The sequence below is a fragment of the Lissotriton vulgaris genome, chromosome 4_1, assembly GCF_964263255.1.
Source record: "Lissotriton vulgaris chromosome 4_1, aLisVul1.2, whole genome shotgun sequence".
In the NCBI taxonomy this organism is placed as follows: Eukaryota; Metazoa; Chordata; class Amphibia; order Caudata; family Salamandridae; genus Lissotriton; species Lissotriton vulgaris.
This window is the reverse complement of record NC_141691.1, coordinates 614923213-614950573: the sequence shown is the minus strand read 5'-3', so window position 1 is coordinate 614950573 and position 27361 is coordinate 614923213. Positions and strand designations below refer to the sequence as shown.

Here is a 27361-nt window from a genome sequence, read left to right as displayed (position 1 = left end):
TAGGAGTATTCTGCTTAATTCAGAAACTCTGTCCATCACCACCCCCTTTTCTGAATATGAGTGCCATTAAGCGGTTTCATTGCTATTGGGACCTGCTAATCATATTTATGACAGAAAAATATTGTTAAGCTACTTATATTGAATATTAGATGCAGTACGCATATTTCTACATTATTCTGTGTTTTATTAATTGATGCTCTGATAACTAAAAAAGTGGGGAACACGAGCTTCCTAGTATACGCACAGCCACATTATTACAAAATGTTTTGCACCTCCCCAAAAAAAATAATTAAAGGGTCTGCAATGAAAACAAAATATAAACCAATCCGACCTATATACAGTCCCAGAATGTCCAAACTTTGTAAAAAAAATATGTTGATACATAACAACTTTAATAAATGCTTTCATTTTATTAGACTAAAAAACGGATTTTTAAAATATATAGGTAGCTTTGTCATGCACACCAATCACAGCACCCAGTAGTGCGTCCTTGGTTCGACTTACATTCGTCGATTGCCCCAGGCAATTTGTGTTTTTCGTGAATTCATAGCAATCCGTGCACTTACTTCATCAATTCTAGTGGGTATTGAGACGAGAGGAGCACCGTGCACCGCCTGGGATGCAAAGCTCAGTAAACACCTCTGTGATCACAGTATTACAGTCATCATTCCAACAATAGACGCCCTGAAAGAACAGCCACACATGGACGGGTAGGAATGTGCTAGTGCACTGGTGAAGGGTTTCTTATATCCACCTTTGTTTATTCTTTTATTTTCGTTTTATGTATGCTGCTAAACACTGTCAGGCTTAGTCTTCTGTGTGCTTTTATAGGAGTCAGGAAAGGAAACAGAAGGGGGGAGTGCAACGTGTAGATTCAATACTGAATCAGATATGAGCTGAAAAGAATTCCAGAGGAATGAACTAGGGTCTGCATGGATATGGTGTTTAAACACTTAACCCCTGCTCTTCAGGCAAGCACCTGTGTCAGCACATCTGTCCATTCGCATCAGGCTGAATTCTGAGTGTATTGAAAGCAAGTGGTGCTCCGCTGTAGTTCATCTCTTTCTCCACTCTTCTGGTCACCAATATATTTCCATCTGGTCATTCGTTATATCTGCAACAGCTGGCTGATCTTAGGCTGTGCAGTATAAGACACATTAATCAGTATCATGTCAAGTTCCTATCATGGAGATGGTCCTCTCTAGAGTTTGACTTATTCAATTCTTTGTTACACTTTAATGTCAGACTGAAAGATGTAGAGGCCGTCTAGAGAACAGTATTTAGAAATACCCCTTTAAAGTGCAATCTACAAGAAGTGCTAAGAACCAATGGCATACCTGTTATCTTTCAACTTTAAAAAGAAAATCATGATGGTGGGCATATGAATATTTTTTGGTGCTGCTTTTAAAGTTGGACGTCAGCAACCTTTTTAAAGGTTTCCCCACTGTTCCAATTTTGTACAACAGCCATTATAGGATCAGCCAATGAATGCAGCTGCCTGATTGGATGAAGGAATTGAAACAGTTCATATAGATAGTCTAGTCTAACTAGATGCAGGGATTTCTAAGTCAAAGAAAAAACTCCTAATCGAGCCTAACTTTTTTCTTACCTCTTTAACATGGCTGAATTTGAATAATCCAAGCATTATCTTGATGGCACAAGTCTGTATTAGCTGTAGCTTTCCGAACACTTTCTGTCAAACGCCCAAATGTACGGACATGCCGTGCCAAACCACGGCTTACACAATCTGCATTGCTTGCAGCTGTGCAAAAGCCATATATTAGCGAGAGAGAGAGCATGAGATTCAACTGGATCGTTTTGACCAGTACAACGACATGACGCTCAAATGAGACTGATCTGGACGTACCATGTTGGACATAGGCAAAAATCCAGTTAACCTGAGGACCAGGGTCTGCTTTTTGGAGTGAGGGCATATCTCACAGACTTACATATAATGTTTCTCCAAAATCCTCCTGAAGAGGATCAGAGTCACCACTTGGAGTACTGGGGGGCTTATATGAACACATTTTAAAGGGTTGGTTTTAGCTGCTTTAAGACTATCACCTAATAGAGACCTCACTGGCACATATCCTTGTGAGATGTGTAACTGTTCCTCAGACATATTTTGTAGAGCTCAGATTCATCTGTCGAATTTGCAAACCTAAGTGGCACAAAGAGTATAACAGGTGATCAACTGCAAAGGGGTCAATTGTTTCCCTTAGATATTTCAACCCATAAGGCAAGCATTCACAACAAGTTCTTGAAATCGCTGGGTTGGTGGGTGAGCAGAGGAAAGACATTCCCGGAATAGGAACAACGGTGTATCGTTGATGTGGGGGACAACATAATTGGGGTAGAGGCATTATGCTATTTATTTGCAGACCTGAATTACGTGTACAGTTTCACTATTGAATATACGAAAAATCCCCTTTCCAGTCATGATTACATTTCTCATCAGAGCTTTTTTCAAAGTCTTCAATATGCACAGGATGTCATCTTGAAACAAGCATTTACAATGCAATGGTCTCGGCAATATTATAGGTAGAGCTATTGGTATTGCTCATTATTTTTTTATATTTTTTGTATCGCTAAATAAATGGCATTGTCATTTCTATTGGCATTAGCTTTTTTTTGCATATGTGATACCTATTGCATTAGCAGAGAGAGAGTGAGGTAGTGAGATAGAGAGAGAGAGTGAGGTATTGACATAGAGAGAGAGTGAGGTAGTGAGAGAGAGTGAGGTAGATAGAGAGTGAGGTAGTGAGATAGAGAGTGAGGTAGTGAAAGAGTGAGGTAGTGAGGGAGAGGGATGTTGTGAGGTAGTGAGATATAAGCATAGAGTGATGTTGTGATGTAGTGAGATAGAGAGAGAGTGAGGTAGTGGAAGAGTGAGGTAGTGAGGGAGAGGGATGTTGTGAGGTAGTGAGATATAAGCATAGAGTGATGTTGTGATGTAGTGAGATAGAGAGAGAGATAGTGAAAGAGAGTGAAAGTGAGTTAGTGAGATAGAAAGAGTGAGGGAGAGCAAAAGGGCAGGGGGTAACGGGTAAGGAGGTGGTGGACTTTATGGGATTGATGTTTTAAATAGGACTTTATGTAACCCATGGACTTTTATTACTTGTTTTAGAAATTCAACACGGATGGTGTTTTAGCCTGCACAGAAGTACTCACAGAAAAGCCGATTAGTCATGCAATCTGAGTTCTGGAGAACTGTGGGGGATTAACTTTGAAATACTCCTGGCACACACTCCTACACACTACTCTTCCTCTCCCAAATGTCATCACAGACAAATGGCAGTGACTTAGTCACTTTGCTTTACTTGCTGTAGAAAACATTATCACTTAGCAGTATTAGAACCTTTAGTCCCAGCTCAGTCCAATCCCACAGATGTTCTCCCCATGACAACTAAGTAGAAAATGGTCATGGTAATGCACAATGCATCCACATTACAAGCTCATATCCGACAGGGCTGAGAGGCCTCACCGGACAGCCCGAAAAGCAAACTTAGGTGAATGACTTGAGCAGTGAAAGCCTCACCTATGACATGGCATGCAATGAATATAATACATACAACTTCACCAGAGTTTCATTGCACCCGGATGCTTTTGTCCTCCCAGAAGCACAAGCTCTCAGATTAATTAGTAGAAAACCTGCTCCTCTTACCTCCATGTCCCTCTTCAGTCTCGCATACCCATAGGTCTTTAGGGAGAGATTGTACTAGAGCTTTGCCTTTAGGCACTGAGAAAAGGAGACCGCATTTTAGCATTTTAGCATTCTGGAAAGGGTTCATCCACAAACAAAGCTTTTTCGGTCCTCTTTTTTCCTTGTAACGGTTTTCTTTTGGTCCTATGCTCCACTCGAAGCCCTGGGGCAACCGTAAATTGCAAAAGTGTTATCAAATTATCACAATAAACATGGCATAAAGCAATGCAAGACATGAAGAGACAGCGGGTCTTGCAGAGGGTAAGGATAATCAGTGTAACACTTCCAAACCTCTGGAGGAACATTCATGTTCAAGCCACATGACTGCTGGCTGGGCTAACATGAGTCAAAGGAGCTGTGCTTGCAATAAGAACCTAGGTCTGTAGTTTGCAAAGCTGATGCATGAATTGAGCCTGGAAATTTAGAATTCCCAAGCCAAAACGTACGTGGTGATAGACGATTACAAGCAAACAATGCAGATTTTGCAGATGGAGAAGTTGTGAGTGGAGTGAGTCTAAGTGCTAGAAGAACCCGACTGTTTCAGCACTTGAGTCAATACACTTATGTGCTGCATCCAGGTCAAGCATAGCAGGCACATAGAGTGATGTGCAACCTCCAGATAACATATTACAATCCTAGTGAGTTTGTTCACCTTTTCTTATTTATAAATTCAATAAAAGGTGCCCCGTTTAAGTTGAGTAGTAGCCAACATCGGATTATACCATAAGCAGAAGCTTAGAATTTGGAATTCAGGCAGTCACAAAATTAACAGACGCCTAGGGTGGGAAATGGCCCTTTCAAGAACGCTGCAAATTCAGGTCTTAAAGAATAACAAAAGGTGTACGAACACCATTCCTGCTAGCTCTCACTTACTGTTTGCAAACTCGAGCCTTGCGAATCACGTCGTCTTTCGGGGTTAAAAATGTGCAAGGCTCCGTGTTTCTAGGTTCAGAGCGCCGCTCGACCAGGCCGTCTGATAACAACAAGTTTCTCTGAGCGTCGAAAGAACATTGCCAATGGGGTTTGGTGGACACCAACACAGACTGAGGAGGGAGACTGCGAACCTGTGATCCTCTGCGTGTCTCCTGTCTGGGCCGGGCTGCCTCCGCCTAACTCCCCGGCCATATGCAATAATGGTTTTCATGAGGGCGAGGACTCGGCGATTTCTTGGGGCGGCGGTCGTTGCAAAATGGCTTAAAGAAAAGCGCCGCCATTTTCCGATTCGGGGGCATGTTTTCTGCGCTCTGAGTGACAGATGGCGTCACAGGGCTAAAGAACGCAAAAAATCACGCCCCGAATCCGAAAAAGACGGAGCTTCTTTGGAGGGATGGCTCTCTCCTCCAATGGCTGGCCTCCATTTAGGAAGCCAGCCAATGAAGGAGAGACAAAAAGAGAGGCGGGCTACAGCAGCCACTCTAAGAAACATTAATTCTCGGACTTCTGGTCTGCCTTTGGCAGACCAGATATTACCGAGACCTAAAAAGTGCAAAAAAGAGTCTGGAATAGAAAGTCCCGTAGCCTGTAAGGGGATCATTTATGGAGTGATACTTCCACCAATCAATTTACTCTTTGGAACAAAGGCATGAAAATAGTACTGGAATTATAATTTGTAATTACCGATTATTTAAACTATTCAGAGGAGTAATGCCTTGGCCCCCTCACCTCATGCTATTGGCTATTTGGTGTATCCTACCCTGGACCCCTAGAATTATGCAGCAGAGGAGAAGCAAATTATGTGGCAGGGTTGACTAAATTATGCAGAAAGAAAACGCAAATTCTGATGTGTAGTGCAGCACATTTTGTCATAATATTTCTTAATCATTTTTTCATTCTTACACATGGTAGCACTGTCTGGACAAAATTCTTGCTTTATTAGTACCACTTTAACACCCAAATACAGCAATAAGAGTCTGAAAGATGACAAGTCAACCTTTGTGAAGGACCTTTGCGGGAACAAGTCACCACATCTTTAGTAACTTTTGATCTGTGTGAGCTATAAACATTTTGTTTTTTGTAAAAGTCTGCAAATAATGCAGTAGATGATAGATTATGTGCCGAATGAGACAAATCCATAATTATGCAGAAAATGCTGCCAACCACAGAATTGTATAATTACAGTGGTCCTGATCATGCCTTTGTAAGAAGTGCTCCTGTTGGAATATATGATGGAGTATTTTACATCTGAAAAGTAAACTCATTCATCATGCTGTTTGTCAGATTCAATTCTTTATTTCCTTTATGCATTCTATATAGAAAGCAAACCTTTATTGCTGCCTTTCCCCAGCATTAATAAAGACTACAGAACAGGCTTTAATGTGCTAAACAGTATTTGTGCTTGAAAAACATCTGACTAGCATGTTTCAATACATGTGTTTACATGTGTTGGCACAGTAAAGCCAGACCAATTCATTTTGCTGCTGCTTGTCGTCAATTACTTCTCTTCATACATGTTATATTTCAAATAAAAAAGATGAGTAACTTGTTCAATGCTGAGAGGTAAGGCAGTCTTAAATGAAAATGACATTTATTTCTGGATAATCTCCTATTGATCTATAAATCTCATGTTGCAGAAATGTTTTGAAAATTATAAGATAATATAAGCTTGAAATTATGCAAATAACTCTGGAGCTTATTTATAAGCCTGTTGCATCACTTTTTCTCACGAACCGGCACCACAGTGCGCTGGCCCATATCTACAAGGCCACACAAAGCTACCCTGCGTGACTTTTCATGGCCTTGTAAATACGACCCCTTCTCATGCATTCCTTTGAATGAAAGGGGCGTGCCATGGGTGTTGCTGTGGGTGTTCCCACGCAACACCCAGGGATTCTGCTGCATTCCCAGACTTACAACATTTCATAAACCTGCAAGTGCGTCAGAATCTTTGTAAGGAGCCACAACGAGGAGAAATACCTTTATTTCTCCTCATTATTTCCTTTTTCTCCGCATGCTGCATTCCGCAGCACACATTGAGGAAAACACCATCAATGATTGTTATTTGTGCAGGAAGGTGTCCCTTCCTGCACAAAAACAATCATCCCCGCAATGCAGGCACTCATGCGCCTTGGTGTAAGGGTGCCTGTGTTGGCGCTTGGAAGCCAATTGTTTGCCAACACAGGGACGCGTCATATTGTTGTAAATATGACGCATCCCTGTGCTTTTAAAATGGTGCAACAAAATGGCTTGGGGCAAAGCTCTGCGTACTTTAGTTTTAAACGAGGTCCACTGTTTATAGGGATGGACTGGCCTTTTTTTGAAACAGAGAGGACTAATATTCCTAAAATAGACTTGTTTGTGTATGCTTAACATGTTCAAATGGACATAAAGATAGCATGGCTGCAGCAGACAGACACAAGACATAGATAAAGAACGCAAGATAAAGCAAAAGAATAGAAAAAAGCCAGAAAAGACTAATAAGAAAACGAAAGATACTTACTACTGACTAACTGGCCAACACTCAAAGCAGAAGAAGAGGAAGTTGAGGAGGAGGAAGAGGAAACCTGGCGGACTGGGCTTTGAGACATGGCTGCGTGACTGTGAGCCAAATGCAGAAGGTTGGCTTGTGATGCTGCTTGACTCGCTTGCGTCTGCGAAGGCTGGTGGAGCTAGACATTAAAATGTGAAACAATCGTTATTACCCAGCAAACTCCATGCACAACCAATAGGACAAAGGATAGAGTATAGCCAAGCACATAAACCGAGATATTCTAATCTATGACTACAGAGTGTAAATACAGCAAGGGGAACACCTCAAAGACATATTGTGATTTTGCATCAGCAATCAATATAAGGTTTATTTTCATTTTTGTGAACAGGCGAACGTCCCAGCCCTTTAGGAGAACACGCGTCCTGTTAAGGGCGTCAATTTTTCAAATTTTTCTGAAAACTAATCTGCAGTTAAAAATCCTACTAAATGTGTCCATTAATCCTAAAATGTCAAATTACAAAACACACAGTAATTGCAGCAGTTCAAAGTGCCAAGATGAAAGGCCTAATCGACATCAGGAATAACATGCCAGTATTTTTCATCACTCTTCTACATCTTCTCAGGAGCGTAAGACACGAAAAAAGCGAGTTGTGATGTGAAAAGTTTATTCGGTAATTTATCCTGGTTGACATCCAAAATAATTTCAGCCTCTTGTAATGATTTCAATGGAGTTGTGATCGAGAATATTTTACACCCTCTAAAATCAGGTAACTATTTCCCAGAGCAGGGGACTAGCACCAGGGCATCCTCAGACACATCTTTGCTGAGGTCAAACACCTCTTAAAATGTCCCAGAGAAAATATGTTTGCACAGATGAAGTTTGGAGTTGCTCCGGGCCTTGCCCTATTTGGTACAAAGTGGCAATTTTGTTTAATAGAGTTTATATAATAGAAGCTTCCAACTCTTTCCCACAGCAATAACAGTGGTCATTAACAGCTGTAAGTGCCCACCACGCATTGCTCAAGGAAACTCAAAGGTTAAGAAGACCGCAGTCCAGTTCACTTTGTTTGAGGCCTGGATTCTTTAAATAGGAACGGTCGTGTTTCTCAAAGCGAGGAGACTGTAAGTATGCGACCATAGGGCCCAGTTCTGGGACCACCATCATAACGGACCTTTATGTCTGACCAAAATAAACAGGTTATATAAAGCTTGTATATTGTTCACGAGATTGCTCCCAACGTAAAAGTTCACATCCCCGGACTAGTTTCGAAAGCATGCTTTATGTCATTTCTTTTATCAACATGAATTTTCATCTGTGAACAAAGAAGTAGAAGAAAAGTTGCTAAATCTTAAATGACAAAAACACTTTGTTATAGTTGTCTGATTCTCGGTAAATGTTGGAAAATAAAAACACCGGTTATTTCACTGTTGTGTCTTACAACGACAAAGCAATTTGCGAAGGATTAGTAATTAATTACGTACACGTAAAGTGGCAGAATAGACCGACCACAGCTTCGTACTTCACTGCAATTATCCATAGAACAACACTCTACTGCAGTAGACCACTGGGCGGCAGTCTACAACTATAAACCACAGGAGGACTCAACATTTCAGTAAACAGCAGGCTAGCATTTTACCAACGTAAAACACAGAATAGCATTCTACTATAATAAACCACAGGATGACAATCTGCTGTAGTAAACCACAGGATAACACTTTACGATAATAAACTGCACCATAGCACTCTACTACAGTGTAACACTAAACACAATCGTATTTCTGTGGGCCAAAAATAAACTACAGGATGACACTTTATTGTGGAAGAGACAGGAACAAAACTATTATGTTAAACCACAAAATGGTCCTGAACTATTGCAACCCATATGATAACACTAAGCTAATATTTTATGTTAGACTGATGTTGATGCTAACAGGGGGTTTCTTAGAAAGTTTAATTATATTGTATTGTAAGCCGGCTCGGGAACTTTGCTTATTTCTTTATTGCAGTTAATTAAACATTTTCTGCATGACCTGAATATTAAAACCACTTTTTTAAATGTTTTTTTTTTTTTTTAGAAATAAACACATACATAATGGCAGAAGCAAAGACAAACTCAAAGAAATTATTCGCAAATTAAAATTAACTTTATAAGACAAATATGGACGATTTACATTCTGCTTTTTAGGCAAATGACAAGGGTTTTGGAACTTGGTGGTATGGGGTTATTGATGGGCAAGTCCCATTTAACAAGATTTGGTCACTGGGAACTCTCCATTCCACTTTGTGAACTTTACAATTCTTCATCTGATTTTGCTGATCTGTGAGTCGCCTTATTCATAGGGAATTTTATAATTCAGGAACAGGGGCGTAGCTTGGGGGGGCGAGAGGTGAGAGGAGAGAGTGTTACGCCCACCTAAAATATGTATTTTCCGATAAATAGATGGGTTCAGGTGCTTTCAGTTGGGTATGGTGAGGTGTTGGTCAGATTTCACCAGAATTTCTTACATACACACGAACAAAAATACACACACATTCTCTGGTTTGAGAGTTATTAAAAATGTTGGTTATTTTCCCAAATATTAAGTTTTCGCTTAGTACACCTACTAGTCGGCAATCTTCTCCTTTCCGCTTCCCTTTAGGCCACTCTCATACACTCTGCTTGTTGTACAATTTTCTTTTCAACACTATATGCCAACATTAATGTTGGAAATTCTGAAACTCACTCCCAAGCTTACTGACCAAGCAACGCCCCTGTTCAGGAAGTATATTTACTTCTAGACGCTGAGAAAAATAGGAAAGGCTCAGCCCTGGATAGGCATCAGAGAGTGCCAGTTGTACATGAGCCAGTTGTGTCGGCTTTTTACCATATTAAGCACAGCAAATGCACCCAAATATTGCAAAGTGTTACATACAAGATTCCTCCCAGCAGCCATTGCAATTGACAAAACATTTGGGGCATATTTACAATGAAATGCCACAGTGCAGCCCTGCAAGCAATTTAGCAGCGCCACACTGTGTCATTTAATAAACATAGATATGTATGCTATTCACAAGAATAAGGCGCATCCCTGTGTTTTCCCTTGCACCGGTGCAAAAAAAGCTGCCTGTCGACAATGCAGACACCCTTGGGTGCCTGCGTTGCAGGGATAATTGTTTATGTGCAGGAAGGGACACCTTCCTGCACATAAACAATCATTAAAGGTGATTTGCTCCACAGAAAGAGCAGAAAACAAGGAGATATAAAAGTTTTTCTCCTTGTTGCGCCACTCTAACACCTGCTTTATAATGGCGTTAGTTTTTTGCGCGGCCTCAGATTTACAGATCCTTGGGCGGTGTCCAAAAGCGATGGGTGTTGTGATGGAACACCCACAACAACACTCATTGCACGTCCCTTTAAAAAGTGACGCTCCAGTGGTGCAAATACCTCGTAAATATGCCCCAAAGGGGCAACTTAAACCTTGGAGGAGGCCAACACTTCGATTAACGGAGGCAGAGCCCTCTTCAGAACAAGGGTCAATTTAATTTGTAGGGGCTCCCATTCACTGTTGTGGTGCTGTTCATAAAATAGGTATACTACAAAAAAGTGCCAATGCTGCTAATATTAATCAACCTATAAACACTATGTGGGCCAAGTCTGGTTTTCATGAATCAATCTTTTTGATTTTTATTTTCTTTCAAATTATCATTTTTTCATTTGTTTTTAGCGGATTTCACATATTTCAAAAAAACATTTCACAAAAACATGACATAAATATACATAGTCTTAATCAGTATTATACCCCTTCATGTCATTCATACACACTATCTCTAAAGATCTTTATCTGCCATACTCCACACACACTCACACTCACACTCTAACACTCTGGTAGCAAAAATATTTTTATATATACAAATTTATATACAATTCTTGAAAGACCATAGAATAAAATTTGAAGAACAAATCAATATAATACAGGTATCATTTGTTATTCTTATGTTTTAAACATAACAAGGTCTGTACATAACAAGGTCTACGTGTTTCGAACTCTTTTTAGTACGGAGTTCTCATCAGGACCGTAAACTCTCTAATACTCAGTCTGGTTATTAAATCCTTTAGTCACCAACAACCGCGGAGCGGGACCACTTATTTAATGTGGTTGTTCATCTCACTCTATTAAAAATTCTTGTGCGCCAAAAAATTTGGTGTTTTGGAAAGGGTATATCAATGACACTCCCGCAAAGTGCCTTTCGCTCGTTCCGCTTCCTGGATGAATCATGGTCCGGTCTGTCAATCCCGGGCAGTCTGTCATAAAATAAATAGGGGCATTTTGTATGGGCAATATATGGCCAAGTGTACATTTTAAAACACACTGGACCACTAACACGGATCTCAATTTAATATCCTTTAATGAGGCTTAAGGGTTCCCCTCAAGGATTTATAGCAGAATGAATGGTGAATGCTACATTTTACTACAAACCAGGACAGGAGACTGAGTAGGATGTAAAATTTCAGGTTTGATTTAGGGAACACTCACCAACAAATAGTGAATTCCAAAATGCACTGGTGCGGTTGTATTAATATCACTATATCAGGACTTCAAATTTTACAAAATATTTAGGTATTCTTCCCTAATGGGAAGTTTTGCAAACTTGGCAGCAAATGCTACAGATTAAGCTTATTTGTTGTAGTAGTTGTCCCTCATTTACGAGGTTATGGCACAGGGCAGTGCCGCAAGGAATCTTGCTGCGCTGCCCTGTGTCAAAAGAAAAGGGCAGGAATGCACAGTATCTATGCGATATGGTGCATTCCTGTCCTTTTCCCCTCCGCTGGTGCCCACTGGGCCGCCATGCGCCAACGCAGGCACCTTTCAACCATGGTGCAAGGGTGCCTGCATTGTAGGGACAATTGTTTTTGTGCAGGAAGGGGCACCATCCAACACAAAAACAATCATGAGATGTGTTTTCCTCTTTCTAAGTGTGCTGCAGAATGCACCCACAGCAACGCTCAGGGACTGCCCCTTTCACGCATTGTTCTGCATGAAAGGGGCACATATTTGCTATTTCATGAAAAGTTACACAAAGTGGCTTTGCGGGCCTTGTAAATATGCTGCGGCACATTGTGCCCCCGGAGCATAAAAAAGTGACATTCCAGCGGAGCAAAAATGCTGCTAGAGGCCTTGTAAATGAGGCCCAATAGGTGCATATTATTTGCAGAACCCAAGTAGACTACAAGAGACAACTATCTTGCTGCAGGTGGAATCTATCTATCATGCCAGGGCATTAAAACACACAAACTGTCGAAGTGATATTCAGTGGGGCTATCTGGTATCCCTGACCCTAGCTCCCATCATGTACTCGTTTTTTGATATGCCTGGCCAGTGTCGTAGCCTGAAATGCAACTTTCATTTCAAAAAATGTTGGCGCTAACAACACATTAAGCACAGAAACTGAGCATAAAGTGAGTATTCATCGTGCACCACAGCACAAAAATTAGGTTAACAAAGGGTATCAGCTGGTACGATGTCATTTGATAACCCTGACACTGTCTTTGCTGCTGCTGGTTTTGGGGTTCCTCAAGGTAGCAGCAGGATCAGAAATGAAACCCAGTTCTATAAGTTTCTGTAGTTCACACTCCTGTGCCTTCAGCTAGCCTCTGAGAAGACATAGGGAGGCGATTGAGGGGCTTAAGATGTGTCAATGGTGCCAACCACGTGTTGCCGTACATAGCCAAAAGATGTTTGAAGTCACTTGTTTGTATTTTAGTCATTTGAAGCTCCATGACTGAACAGAACCAGTACTCAAACATGCATCATGTGAGTGAACATTAGTAACAGAAGAGCATTTAATAGTAATGCTTTCTAACAGTATTTGATAGCAGAACAGGGAGAATAAATGCTAAAATGCATGTTTATGGAGTTTTATATGTTTTACTCCTGTGTGTTGTCCAGTAGAGGCATACCAATGCACTTCTAGAAAGAATGGTAATCTGGCTTCTAAAAGCCGTGATAGGTGCAGAAATCAGAACAATTGAGAGAAATGTTTAGGATAAGCTGAAGTAAATAATATACCTTACCCTAAACTGACTCTACACCTCCCACTTCATCTCTTAATCAACTGTTAAAAATCTAAAATCCCTAAAACTGATGCCTCATCTCCTTGCAAAACTCTATCTTCGACAGTGGGCACACTTTGAAATGTAACTATTAGGGGGAGCTCATGAGAATTGACATATTATAAGAACTTCGTACTTTTATTGGCTGCTGTTTCTCTTTTGAGTTTGTTGAGTTGACCAGCTGTACATGGCCTATAATGATGGTTACTATTTTACAATATGTGGCAATATAAATATGTATTCTGCTTTATATAGTACATTTTCATCTATTTTTCTAAGCCAAAATGAATTGTAAATGGACTAAAGTACTCAAAGAGCAGAATCCATGTTGATGTAGCCTGAGGCAACCCAGGAGTTAAGTGCTACTTCACTGGGAGAAAATGTTCAGTACATGAAACCAAATATCAAATACTGATAAAAGCCAATTTTCTAAGTATCTGTCTCTAACTGTGTTTGTCTACAGCTGAGCAGTACACCTCTATCTATCTATCTATCTATCTATCTATCTATCTATCTATCTATCTATCTATCTATCTATCTATCTATCTATCTATCTATCTATCTATCTATCTATCTATCTATCTATCTATCTATCTATCTATCTATCTATCTATCTATCTATCTATCTATCTATCTATCTATCTATCTACCTACCTACCTACCTACCTATCTGTCGGTCTTCCTGCATAGTTTAGGTTTGTCCATCTCTTTGTATCCATTTGTCTTACTTCAAAATCCTTAAGTTTGTCTTTTTCTCCTGGCCCTCACTTTCAGATAGAATTTTTTTAATTTGAAGATTTAATACAAATGTTATTGCTTCTTTAGGTTTTTGACTTAGCCTCATTTTTTAAGGGCCACACTACCTACCCTTGATGCAAGTTGTAAGAAGATACAGCTGTATTGCAAAGGAAGGCCAACACTTTTCTGAATACATTTGTTGACCGATATGTGCACTGATCTTATACGTTAATAGAAATTGAGTGGAATGACACTTGAAAATATTTTTTATGGTTTTCCGGCACAGTACAGAACTCTTCCCATTTTGCAGTTGTGCTTATAGTGTAAAATTGTATGAAAGTGATCAGTTCATGGACATAAACACTATGGGGCTTATTTACACGACCCTCATGCCACTGGTGTGTCACTTTTAATATGGGAAAAAGTGACTACAGTAAATAAGTCCCTCTGTCCAGAAATTAAAGATGGTGAATTCCACTCTCATTGTGAACAGGACTTTGGGCACAATAATTCCAAATGTAACATTACACAACACACCCATGCAATTTCCCCATGACAAATTGTGGCATGGCAATCCTCTTGAAGGTGTGTGGAAGAACTTTCGTACACTCGGAATAGGAGTGAAAAATACTTCTTTCTGCAAGTAAATCCTCATCATTCCTCGGCACATTAATAATCAGGGGTATTTATAGCACGTGATATTAGCCCACCCAAAAGAGATGTCAATTACCGAACACATTAACTACTTCCTCGAGTTTGGTAAAACTTTTAATTAGGGCATAGGTCCACCTTTCTAGATTGCATTTACACTGTAAATCAGAGTGGGATAAACACTGAATAGACAGAGTGGTGCTACTCTTTATTAAGTGTTCCCAGTAACTCTGAAAGCATGTGGCAATGCAGTAATGAAAATAAAATTACCACAACATTAGTAGATAAACCTCTGACAGAAAAAGTATAAAAAGGATTTCAAGCATGGGGACCTCACAGCATATCCTTGGGAAGATCGATGGGAGCAGTAAAAGGGCACCTCTCCGTTAGACTACACTTCCAGTGCCTGGTCACCTAAGTGGAGACACACTCATGACCATACGGCGTATTTACTTCTATTACACTGTAGTGGTGAAACATTCTCCCTCAGGTACATTTTCCTCCCCTGGCACCTCAGAGATGCACAATCCACTGCGGCGGTATTTCCGCTGACCAAACTTTAAGACGGGTTTTTAATTTACTTTTCCATCTTGTGACCTTTAGGACAGCGGCAGCCTGACAAAACAAAACCTTGTTCGGTGCCATGAAACAACACATTCTTCATTGCACAGGTACAGACTGTGTGGAATTCAAACCAGCAAAAGTGTGTCCCAAGTGACCCCCCATTCCCCACACCTTCCATCCAGCTCCCTCTCGTAAAGCAGAGCCTGGCCTCTCTTTTTGTGACATTTAAGACATCCACAATATCACAGGAGTAAAGGGTTTCTGCACAACTCTGACGAATGTTTTTTAAATAATAATTACCTTTCTATAAATGAATGCTCTGCAGCTGTGTCAATAATTCTATATCGTTACATGGTGGAAGTAAAAAAATGCACTGTGGGCGCTCTGTGGATGTGTCAGTAGTGAAATAGCGATGCAATGTAAAAATTTCCCCGAATATCCAATTAGTGAGATATCAGTGCAATGTAGAAGTCAGGATAGAGGTAGATTGTGAGTGCTCTGTTTATGTGTGAGCTTTGGGGAATCACTGCATAATGCACATTTGTATAGAGGTTTATGGTCAGAGCACTGTCAATATCTCAAATTCAATTTTATCAGTACCTGTGCAAATAAATGAGATGTCTGATGGGGTAGCTCAGTGATTTCTCCTTATTGACACGCTAGTGTTAGCAGTGGTGCATGGTGGTATGGTCACCTTGAATGCCTTTGTGTGGTGAAAGCCACTTGAAAAAGCTTTGTGCGGCGACTGGGTGAGCACTTGGGTAGCAGATCAGGACAAAGGAGCATTTTCAGGCCTCATAGAATGTCAAATTGTTTAGACAACAGTGCAGGTAATATTGAAGATGTCTCTGTGTTAGGATATCGAAGCACGGGGCAGGACTGAGTAGCAAGGCATTTTGTGAAATCTCTTGTAGTCCAAGAACTGGGATAGCATGCACAGTGAATTTCAATGCAGAACCATAGTAATTGATCTCCTAACTCTGCTGGGAGTACTGTTGCTGTTCCGGTTTGCCCGCCTGTTCTCCGGCCGCTGCGCCACACCACGCCTCGCGGCCCCCGCTCCGCGGGCGCCGCTCGTAGGAGAAAGACACTGTTTGGGACTTTGTCACTGGGTCCAACGTGCATTGGAGCACCAACGCGCCCACAGTACTTGCCAATCCTCCAACCAAGGCCAGAGGCGGGACTGCGAGGACCAGCGTGCTGAGCGGTGCTGATCGGCCGCAGCTGGTCCTCTTCCCGCCCCCTCCATCCGATAAAACCTTCACGGATAGCGAGCTGCCTGGGTTTCTCTCCTAACTCTGCTGGGAGTACTGTTGCTGTTCCGGTTTGCCCGCCTGTTCTCCGGCCGCTGCGCCACACCACGCCTCGCGGCCCCCGCTCCGCGGGGGCCGCTCGTAGGCGAAAGACACTGTTTGGGACTTTGCCACTGGGTCCAACGTGCATTGGAGCACCAACGCGCCCACAGTACTTGCCAATCCTCCAACCAAGGCCAGAGGCGGGACTGCGAGGACCAGCGTGCTGAGCGGCGCTGATCGGCCGCAGCTGGTCCTCTTCCCGCCCCCTCAACCTGCCCCTCTCCTTGATAAACTGAGACAGTAATGCGCACGCGGGACGCGCGCGGGGCTTAGGCTGGGGCGAAGACCGGGCAAAAAGCGGGCCGTTTGAGGCCGTTCGAGGTCTAAGAGGTCTGGGCTGGGCCACGTCCCTTGGCTGAACGGCTGTCCATGTTCATGTGAGTTAGCTTTCTCTTTATCTGTGTTTTAGCCCCCCATCGTTTATTATGTGTACACGAGCCACACGTAGCAAAACTGCTAGGGGACTAAGTAGACCTAGTGGGACCCTGGATGACTTTCTAACAAAGACTAATCTGGCCATTGACGCTGAAATTAAAAAAATGCAACACAGGGTCTCTCTGGAACTTGATGCTGCTCGTAAATTGTCCTTAAACATTGCTTCTTCGAAGAAATCCTCACTAGGCAATTTTGCTTTAGCACTTACCCCTGAGCGTACAGTTGGCCCTCGCTCCCTGCTTACACTGGCAGATATACACCACTGCCCATCTTTGCCTCCATGCGACCAAGTAAAGGATCTTTCACCAAATCCTCCGGAGGAGGTTGCGTCACCCAGTCCTGTGGTTGGTGCAAGCTCACAGGTAAAGAGCAAATCGCCTAGGGCTGCTGTAAAGGTTAATAAAAATGCTTAAAAAATTGCGCTTCCGCAAAAGAAAAGCTTGGCTAGGTCTGCATTCGCCCGCAAAAAGGCTAAAATTGCGAGAGCCCAGTTTTTTAATTGCCAACGACAATTAGGCGCCTCTGCCCCTGGGGAAACAAATGACAAAACCTACATAGATTTGCCTGTTAGCGCTACCTCCCATGTCTTGGAGGGTGCTGTGAAAGTTCCACAGGTGGAATCTCTTCCTGGCTCGAGTAAAGATGGGTCAAGGGAGGGAAGATTGAGTGGGGTTGAGGGGGATAAGAGGGGCGATGAGGAATTTGTACAAACTGTTTGGGATACACTTAAGAAGCTACTTACCCCCTTGGAACTTAGACTTTCCAGAATGGAAAACCATCTGCTTGAAATGGACAGGACAATCGTTACATTGGCCAGTCTTAGTCTCAAGCAGATGGAAGCTAGATTTTCACAGGGGGAGGTCTTACCTTCACAACCTTTAGAGGCAGATGCACCCGTTGCTCTTTCTCTGGGACCCAAACCTGTACCTAAACCTCGCACAAAAATAGGGAATAACATCATTTCCATCCCAAATCTTAGCGCTTGCCCTCCGAAAGAGTCCCAAGCGTCACCTAAACCTAAGCACACTGCCTCTCGTGCTGGGACTGACTCACATTCCCAGCAGAATATAGCACGCCCAAAACATGTGCCTTTAGCTGTACAGCAACCCAACCAGTCATCCCTTAATACCCAGCCACCTCTTGAATCTAGCAGACCCAACTTCCGTGGTGGCTATATTGATCTTCCTCCGGAAGCTAGCTCATATGTTATTGTATTAGCTGATGTACCTACTCTTGATCCACAAGTAAAAGAGGACCATTGGTCCCTTAAAAACAAGGTAATACACTGGCTCAATACAAACAGACAGCTCCCAAGCCACCAAAGAAGCCGGGTACTAATGGTGCGAAGAGTACCATGGGTCGGACCGAGCCACAAATCTATCATGGGCGACTGCATAGTGGTGACCTTCGCTGACCCCCACACTGCACAGCAACTCTGTTCATGGGCCCCTTGCGAAGAAGACCATACAGTCGTTTTTAGACCCCTCACTTTTTTCTACCCTCCTAGAAATCAGCATAGGATGGGTGGGACTTGGACAACAATACAAAAGTCCAGGAATAGGGGTTTTAGGAATGGGGGACCAAGCCAGAGTGCCTGGTGGCAGTGTGTTCCTACGTCTAATATGTTTGGTTGCCTAGAGGAGGTCGACTGACTCGGGGGGTGAACACAATAAGGAACTTGGCAGACCCTATCCCGTACACCACGAAAGGTCCTAGTATGGCTTGTCCCACGTCGCCATTAGATCAACAAACAACACTTGCCAATGCTCATGATCCCCTCCCGGCCGAGGTAGAAATTTTAGCTCAGTCTGCAATTCCTTGCCTTAGTTCCCCTGCTAATGAAATCAAAATAGCATCCTGGAATATAGCGGGTTTACGGGGTCGCCTGGATAATGATGATTGGGTAGATTACATCTCTGCACATGACATCATCTTTTTCCAGGAAACCTGGTCAGTTGCTCCATTGTTTAGACTAGGCTATTTAAACTTCTATAAACCGGCAATACAGGGCATGAAGGGCAGGGCTTCGGGTGGTCTCACCATATGGATAAAAAATAGCTTGGGATTCAACGCAAGAGAAATATTGGGGATGAATCCTGATCTTCTTTGTATATCCTTAAGTAAGGAGAACTGTAAAGATATAATCCTTATTAATATCTATGCTAGAGGATGTCAGGGTGGTAAGAAACAACCGATCCTTAATGATCTGGAAGCCTTCCTAAATGAGCACAAAAGCGACCAGCTCACTATAGTGGCTGGTGACTTGAACTGCTCATTCGAACCTATCCTGAACCTTGCTGAGGATGTTGGCTTAGAAGAAGATTCCGCTTGGAATATTCCCCCGCTATCAATTACCAAGGGCGTCAGAGGAACCGAGGCTGCTTTTAATTGGCTTGGGCTCTGCCTGGAATGGGGGCTCCGAGCAGTGAATGGCTGTAGTTTATCTGATAAGGAGGGGAAGCCAACCTTTGACAATGGGTCCTGTGCAAGTCGCATTGACTACATACTAATCAATATCGAATCTTGGGCCTCTGTAACTGACATGACAATAGATACCAGGCCAGAGAGTGACCACAATCCTCTCTCACTTGTTCTCAAGGTTCCTGGGCTAGGGCCACTCCAAGCGGAATCAGACTGTATCACATCTGACCTCGTCTTGTGTGACAACAGAAGACGGGTCAAATGGTCAAGAGTGATAGCTGACCCAGAGCTTGTCAGTCAGATAGAAGAATTGGTTCTACATACCAAAGATAAGATGATGGCACCATCCCCCAATGACATGCCTAAGCTTATTAACGTTGACCTTCATGAGGCATGTTTTGCGGCTATTAAGGAACTTCTCACCAGACCATGCCGGAAACAGAAGGCAAAGCAACCCAAAGGCTGGTATAACAAAAATTGTAGAGAAGCCCATGGCATCCTTATTGCAGTGGTCAAATCTAGAAATACCCCGGACATTAGGGTAGCGAGACAGGTTTATAAACGCATTATCTGGGAAGCTAAAAGGGATTGGGACGACTCCTATTGGCTTGATCTTCTTCAAGCATGTGAGTCTTCCAACCAAACTAAGTTTTGTGAGATAGTCAGGCGGGGCAGGGGTTCGGATTCATTATACCCTGAAAACCATGTTTCTGCAGCAGATTGGGTGAAATTCTTTTCTGCCCAATGTAATAATCAAAGTGTCCCCCAGTCGGCTGAAGGGCCTCTAACAAGGACCAAATTAGCTTCGCATGGGGATAGACTTACTTTTAGTATTTCAGACAATGAACATGCACTAGGTTCCATTCAGTCTGGGAAAGCACCAGGCATTGATGCTGTACCAGCTGACCTTTTTAAATTGAACCTAGATCTGTGGGTCCCTTATATAACAATCTTAGCAAATTCCATTGCAGCCGGGGAAAGGATACTGCAGTCCTGGAAAGGGGCTGAGATAATCCCGGTCTTTAAGAAAGGGGATCGATCTCTACCAAAAAACTATCGCCCCATTAGCCTGATCGATACCATTCAGAAAGTGGTATAACGAATGGCCCTAGCTAGAATACAGGGGCGGATTGAGCAAAACAACATACTCTCCCCCATGCAGGCAGGGTTCAGATCAGGCACCAGTACCCTTGACCAGGTGTTTCGTCTTACCATGATGTACTGGAAGGTGGTTCTTTTGGGCGGTGGTGTCATCTACGCTGCCTTTGTCGATCTCAGGTCGGCATTTGACCTGGTTCCCAGGGCAAAACTCTGGGATGCCCTGAGAATCATGGGATTTCCTCCAGAACTATTAGATCTGGTTAGGCGCCTTCATGAGGATAATTTTGCACGTGTAAGATGGGGTAAACAGGGTCAGGTGACCGCTAGCTTCCCTGTCGAACGTGGTGTCCGGCAGGGCTGTGTGCTGGCCCCTACCTTGTTCCTCCTGTTTATCAACTGGGTGGTCGCATTTTTTAACGACACTCACACTGATGCTCCTACCCTGGGGGGTTCAAAGTATCCCATGTTAATATTCGCCGACGACACCCTGCTCCTATCAAGGACTTGAAGCGGCCTTAAATAGATTTGCTGAATTTTGTTCAATAAATGACCTCCAAATCAATGCTGACAAAACCAAATTTATGATTTTTAATAAAAACAAACCCATCACCAGTTCATTTTCATTAGAGGGTGTTCCAATAGAACAGGTTAAAGTCATGTCATACTTGGGCGTGACTTTGGACCATCAACTCACATGGAAACCCCAGCTGGAGGTGTTAACCCTTAAATTTGTTCGCCTTACAGGATGCCTGATAAAGGAACAGAAAAAAACCTTGACAAAACGCATTACACCTGCGTTAAAAATATACGAGGCCAAGGTGAATGCGGCTACCCTGTATGGTGCGGATATTTGGGGATACAATGGTTTGTCGGCTCTTACTAGTGCTCAGAATAGGTTCCTCCGGAACCTAGTGGGACTTCCGCAATCTTCCCCCATTACTCCATTGCTTTTAGACTTAGGTTGTAGACCGCTGGATGAGATGGCACAGTACCGTCTTGTAGCTCTTTGGCGTCGCCTTTGGACGACCCAAGAACTTAGCTTATTTGCCCAAGAATTGGGTGAGGTCAGAGCATTGTGGGGTGCCCAGAAAATTCCATGGCTACGGGAGGTTAAACAAATATTGTATTCCATGGGCCTCCCAGAGCTATGGCTACATCCCGAATGTTCTAGCTTCCCATCGAAAGTGGAATTTAAAGAGCTTTATTGGGCTGTTAAAAAATCTGCACTGGTCACCCTCTCCTCTGTTAATAACCTAACGGGACAGTTTCTAATGCACAAGATAACCCCATTTCTTGAACCTTATTGGGACTTGATATGCAAATCACTTGATCGCAAGCTGTACCATCAGTTTCGGGTGGGAACCTTGCCGATCAAGTCTTTTACTGCAAAGTGGGCAATAAACTCAACCAACAAATGCCCCTTTTGTCCTGATCAGGTAGAAAGTCTAGGCCACATATTCTTCGCATGTCCTGCTTATCGATCGCCTAGACTAAAATGGTTGAAACCAATCTGTAAAACACTTAACTGTGGGGGTAGCCACGCAGCCCTGCTCAAATTGAGAGATTTACGCACTGCTAAATCAGTGATTTGTGTTGCCAAATTTTTGGGTTGGCTGTGGCTTATTCGTGCAAAGAAACTGTAAACCGCTTTTTTTTTTACCATTTTTAATGTTTACATATTGCTGTACTCAATCTTTTATGTATTGGGGGATCCAATGTACAATGTTGTAATACTGAAAATGTTTTTTTAAAAGATCTCTGCTGTCTTTTTTGAATTTTTTATTCGAAATAAAGACTAATTGAACTGAACTGATTACATTTATGGTGATGCTTGTAAAATCGGACCATGGCTTTTGTAGCATCCTCTCACTTTCAAAATCCTACTGCTCAATGAAAATAACCACCCAGTGACTTACACTTCACTTTGCAAATACATATTAGAAGGGCTAACTGACTCATTTGTATAGTATGGTTCTATACATTCATGCTACCAATAATGTTGTCTACTTCTCCAAAGACTTCCCTCCCCTACTTCTTCTACACCTCATTGCAACTCAGTTCCGCAACACTGCTTGTCGTACCATTTTTAGTTGTTGGTACACAACGTTTGTTATTGAAATAGCTCAGACCTTCCAGATATACCACGATTGACGTTCCCACAAGAGCCCTGTAAGCAGGGCCCACACTTACACAAACCCAAATTAGATGGCCTGTGCCCCAGCCGAAAATGTAACTCCTGCCTCCACCTTTGTCTAGGGCACCTCTGGTTTGGCTTTCATGGCCCATGGCAAAGCCAACTACAGCACACTCTTCTTCCTTAATAATTGTTTGATTTACAGAAGGGCTGTTATGGCTGTTGCCTCAAAGTACAGCGGATCCGATGTCCACACATCTAGGGGCTTAGCTGCCCTATTCTGAGCCCTGTATGTAGTGAACATCACGCCGGAGGACATTCATCAATCTGACCACTTCTGCCAGACAAGGTGAGCGACTACTCCACCATAAAGGGTGGCAAAGTAGCTGCCCAGCCATAGATGACAACTTCACCACTATATCTGCGGGAGGTAAGTCGGTGAAAGACTGCGATGTATACAGTGGTCGACTATCATTAAACTTGGAAGCACTGCACTACTTATTAGTGAGCCTGGATAGATGGATATTGGCAACGCACTCCCACTATGTTTGTACTGTCCCTGTGTCCATAGTTCATGAGAAAATCCACCAGCACTGGTTTTATTTCTGCTAGACTTTTAGCCACCAAATAGGCCCCTCCCTTCCAAGAGAAAGCCACTTTGATGTACAAACATCCTCTGCCTTAAGGGAAAATCTCAGAATGGGATGGATTTGCAACAGTATCAAACAAAAGTCTCTCATTTATGGGAGTGGGTAGGAATGGGAGGAAAAGAGCCATTGTAGATTGCATCCACCGGGTCAATATGCTTATTCAACAACAAAATGCTGACCCAATGATTGTGTTCCATATGGAAAATATCTAAAGTATAGGGGACATCTCGTCTGTATATTATATTGATTGTAAATGGTATGAATGTATTTAAAAAAATGTTAGGCAAGCCCTCACACCCTAACCTAGGAGTCATGCTTCATCACTGGTTGCAAAAGGGGGTGGTGATGGACGGAGCATCTGAATCAATAAAACACTCACACCCTGTCAAAAGATCTGGGTTTAATCCATCACCGTTCTTTAGCCCACTCTGCCACCCCAGTTCAGACATGGCTATATGCAAATCAGTCTGACCCTGTGCCTCATGGGAACAGTCCAGCCCGAACTGCCAAGCCATGTCTTCCCTGGACCGGAAACAAGCTTCCGAGGACCGGTGTCTGGCATTCCAGCCGTCTTCAGCCCGGCTTGCTTGAATCCAGTGGCAAAGTGAGCAAGGGACTCACATCTGAGCATACCCTGCCACACTTATGGCGGCCAAAAGCGGTACAAAAGGGGGTGGTGATGGACGGAGCATCTGAATCAATCAAACACTCACACCCAGTCAAAAGATCTGGGTTTAATCCATCACCGTTTTTTAGCCCACTCTGCCACCCCAGTTCAGACATGGCTATATGCAAATCAGTCTGACCTTGTGCCCCATGGGAACAGTCCAGCCCGAACTGCCAAGCCATGTCTTCCCTGGACCGGAAACAAGCTTCTGAGGACCAGTTTCTGGCATTCCAGCCGTCTTTAGCCCAGCTTGCTTGAATCCAGTGGCAAAGTGAGCAAGGGACTCGCGTCTGAGCATACCGTGCCACACTTATGGCGGCCAAAAGCGGTACAAAAGGGGGTGGTGATGGACGGAGCATCTGAATCAATCAAACACTCACACCCAGTCAAAAGATCTGGGTTTAATCCATCACCGTTCTTTTGCCCACTCTGCCACCCCAGTTCAGACATGGCTATATGCAAATCAGTCTGACCCTGTGCCTCATGGGAACAGTCCAGCCCGAACTGCCAAGCCATGTCTTTCCTGGACCGGAAACAAGCTTCCGAGGACCGGTTTCTGGCATTCCAGCCGTCTTCAGCCCAGCTTGCATGAATCCAGTGGTAAAGTGAGCAAGGGACTCACGTCTGAGCATACCCTGCCACACTTATGGCGGCCAAAAGCAGTACAAAAGGGGGTGGTGATGGAGGGAACATCTAAATCAATCAAACACTCACACCCAGTCAAAAGATCTGGGTTTAATCCATCACCGTTCTTTAGCCCGCTCTGCCACCCCAGTTCAGACATGGCTATATGCAAATCAGTCTGACCCTGTGCCTCATGGGAACAGTCCAGCCCGAACTGCCAAGCCATGTCTTCCCTGGACCGGAAACAAGCTTCCGAGGACTGGTTTCTGGCATTCCAGCCGTCTTCAGCCCGGCTTGCTTGAATCCAGTGGCAAAGTGAGCAAGGGACTCACGTCTGAGCATACCCTGCCACACTTATCGCGGCCAAAAGTGGTATAAAAGGGGGTGGTGATGGACGGAGCATCTGAATCAATCAAACACTCACACGCAGTCAAAAGATCTGGGTTTAATCCATCACCGTTCTTCCATTTGTTATAAATGATTATAGGGACGAATAGGCTCTCAATGCGTATAGAGAATACTTTTCTAATGGGTAGTGATAGTGTGGGTATCCCAAACATTGAACTACCTCTGAAATTTGACATTACCTTCCACTCATAGATCAGGCATACATTTATCTCTATTAGATTCCATGTCACGGTATACTTGCATTTTTCTTATTTCAAGAAAGTGAGGCCCCTATGGATCGTATCCTAATGGCCCATGATGACCATCGAAGAGGCCTCCTTGTAGCCACACATTTGTCAAAGGGTAGTCTCTGCAAACAACCTATTCACAGTGCATGTCCATTTGGCGGCCCCCCACATTTATCTCTATTAGATTCCATGCAAAGATATACTTGCATTTTGCTTATTTCTAGAAAGTGAGACCCCAATGGATCGGGTTCTAATGCCCCATGGTGGAACACCGAAGAGGCTTCCTTGCTGCCACACATTTGTCAAAGGGTAGTCTCTGCAAACAACAAATTCACAGTGCGTGCCCATCTGAAGGATCCCCACACTATCACCACCCTCAATAAAAGCGGACTCTGTAATCATAGGGGGGGGGCTATTCATCAATATAATGATTTCTGACTATTAAATCAGCCCTAGGAGGAAGCAGCACAACACCTAGTCTGGTGTGAGAGGGCTTGCGTAACTTTTATTAAATATGTTCACCCCAATTAGAATGCATACACTAGACAGATGAGATGTCTCACATATGACGGATAATGTCCTTTGGAACACTGATCACTTGGTCGGGATAGTTTTGTTGGATAAACATGGACTTTCCAACACCAGTGTGGTGGAGAACATATGCATGAAACCCTGGTAGGAGGAAATGTTGCCAGTAACACCCTAAATCAGTTTGTAAGTGTTACTACATAAACTCAGAACACGATTTTGTTTTGAAATGGCCGTAATGAAGCCCTATATTATGGAGAACTGTGCACACCGCATTTAGGGAATATCTGCAAACGTGTGTGAGAATCTTTCTGCTAATGGATGAAAGCCTCTACTTCTTCAGAAGTGTGAATTGATCAAAAAGAAAACTCAGCCTTCCCCTCTCTCTGGCCAGTTGCGGCTCATGCATGATGCATGGGAAACCTCAAAGCCAGCACCATGCTTGTCAAAAGTACCCGACTGACTGAGCGCATGTAGGGAATATCACCCTGGCATTAAACGCCAGAGAGCGAGTTCTTCACTTTATACTTGCAATAAACCTCTCACATATTAAGAAACATTGCCCTTTTAATGTGCAAATGGAGGTCTGTTAGATATTATCAAATTAGAACAATATGCCTTGAATTGTGCTGTTTTTATCTAGGGGGATATCTGAATCGAAAGACGGAAGCGCGCAGGTAAGGACTGTGTTTGGGAACGTCTGTCATAACTAATGAGTGTCACTTCAAGCCTGTTGGCAGGAGTAGAGGGTGGGGGGTGGGCGTAGTGGGAAGCCCATGATATCAAAGTACCAGCACAGCACACAGTGATCCGCACAGAGGAGTAAGTGGCTGGGAGATGCGTCAGAGAAGGCTTCTCAAACTAAACTCTGCAAATGTTTTGCCCCACGACGTTCGCAGCTTTTCACCGTGTGCCGTGCAGACTGAATGAATGCCGTGCAGTGCTGTCAGTACCTGAGTTTTAACACCGAATAATTAGCGTGATGACTGCAGCGGGCGGTATCACAGGCACGCTGTTTTGTGCTGGCAGCCTTCGGAGCACGCGCTCCATGGGAACGCTTTTGTGTTGTGTCTGTGTACCAAACTTGGGTAGCAGTGCGCTTTCCAAGGCAGAAATATAACTAATGTAAAATTGACTGCCCACATTTACATATATTGTTCCAGGGCATGGCACGAGCATTAACCGGTTAATTAATGGGTCGCCCTGGTTGTTAGCTGAACGAAATGCCAGTGTGCCAACGGTATCCACTGCGTGCTTTTGGTGATTTCCTTACATTGAGAGGACGCGATGCTAGTCAAATAGCCGGTCCCAGTACTACTATCATCAGACGTACTCACCACCCATCAAGACACTCTTTGGAACTTATTTGTTTAGGGTGGTCATCTGGCGTCCTGGACTTACCGCGACGGTCCCGGGTTTTCGTCAGCTGTTTGATTAGATTTCAGGAAATTAAGCTCATCTTCCGGTTTTTAGTGCGGGTCGACTGAAAACGGTGGGAGGTATCTTTTTATGTTTTGCAAAATAGGGATAGTTAGCAGCTGTTACAAGAAAGCAATTTAATTAACAGGCATGCTACTGGGTTTAAAAACGGCATGTTATCTAGTTCTTTCTGCCTCTTCTGTAATTCTCTGCTAGG

General features: G+C 43.2%; 1 protein-coding gene across 1 annotated transcript in view; it reads right to left on the bottom strand.

The window, feature by feature from the left end:
• The window catches only part of POU6F2 (POU class 6 homeobox 2), a 902251-nt gene that overhangs the window by 41148 nt on the left and 833742 nt on the right, over window positions 1-27361 (bottom strand). Inside the window, exon 7 of the mRNA XM_086964856.1 lies at window positions 7140-7308. Coding sequence (XP_086820982.1) covers window positions 7140-7308 — 169 coding nt within the window. The remainder of the gene's footprint in view (window positions 1-7139; window positions 7309-27361) is intronic.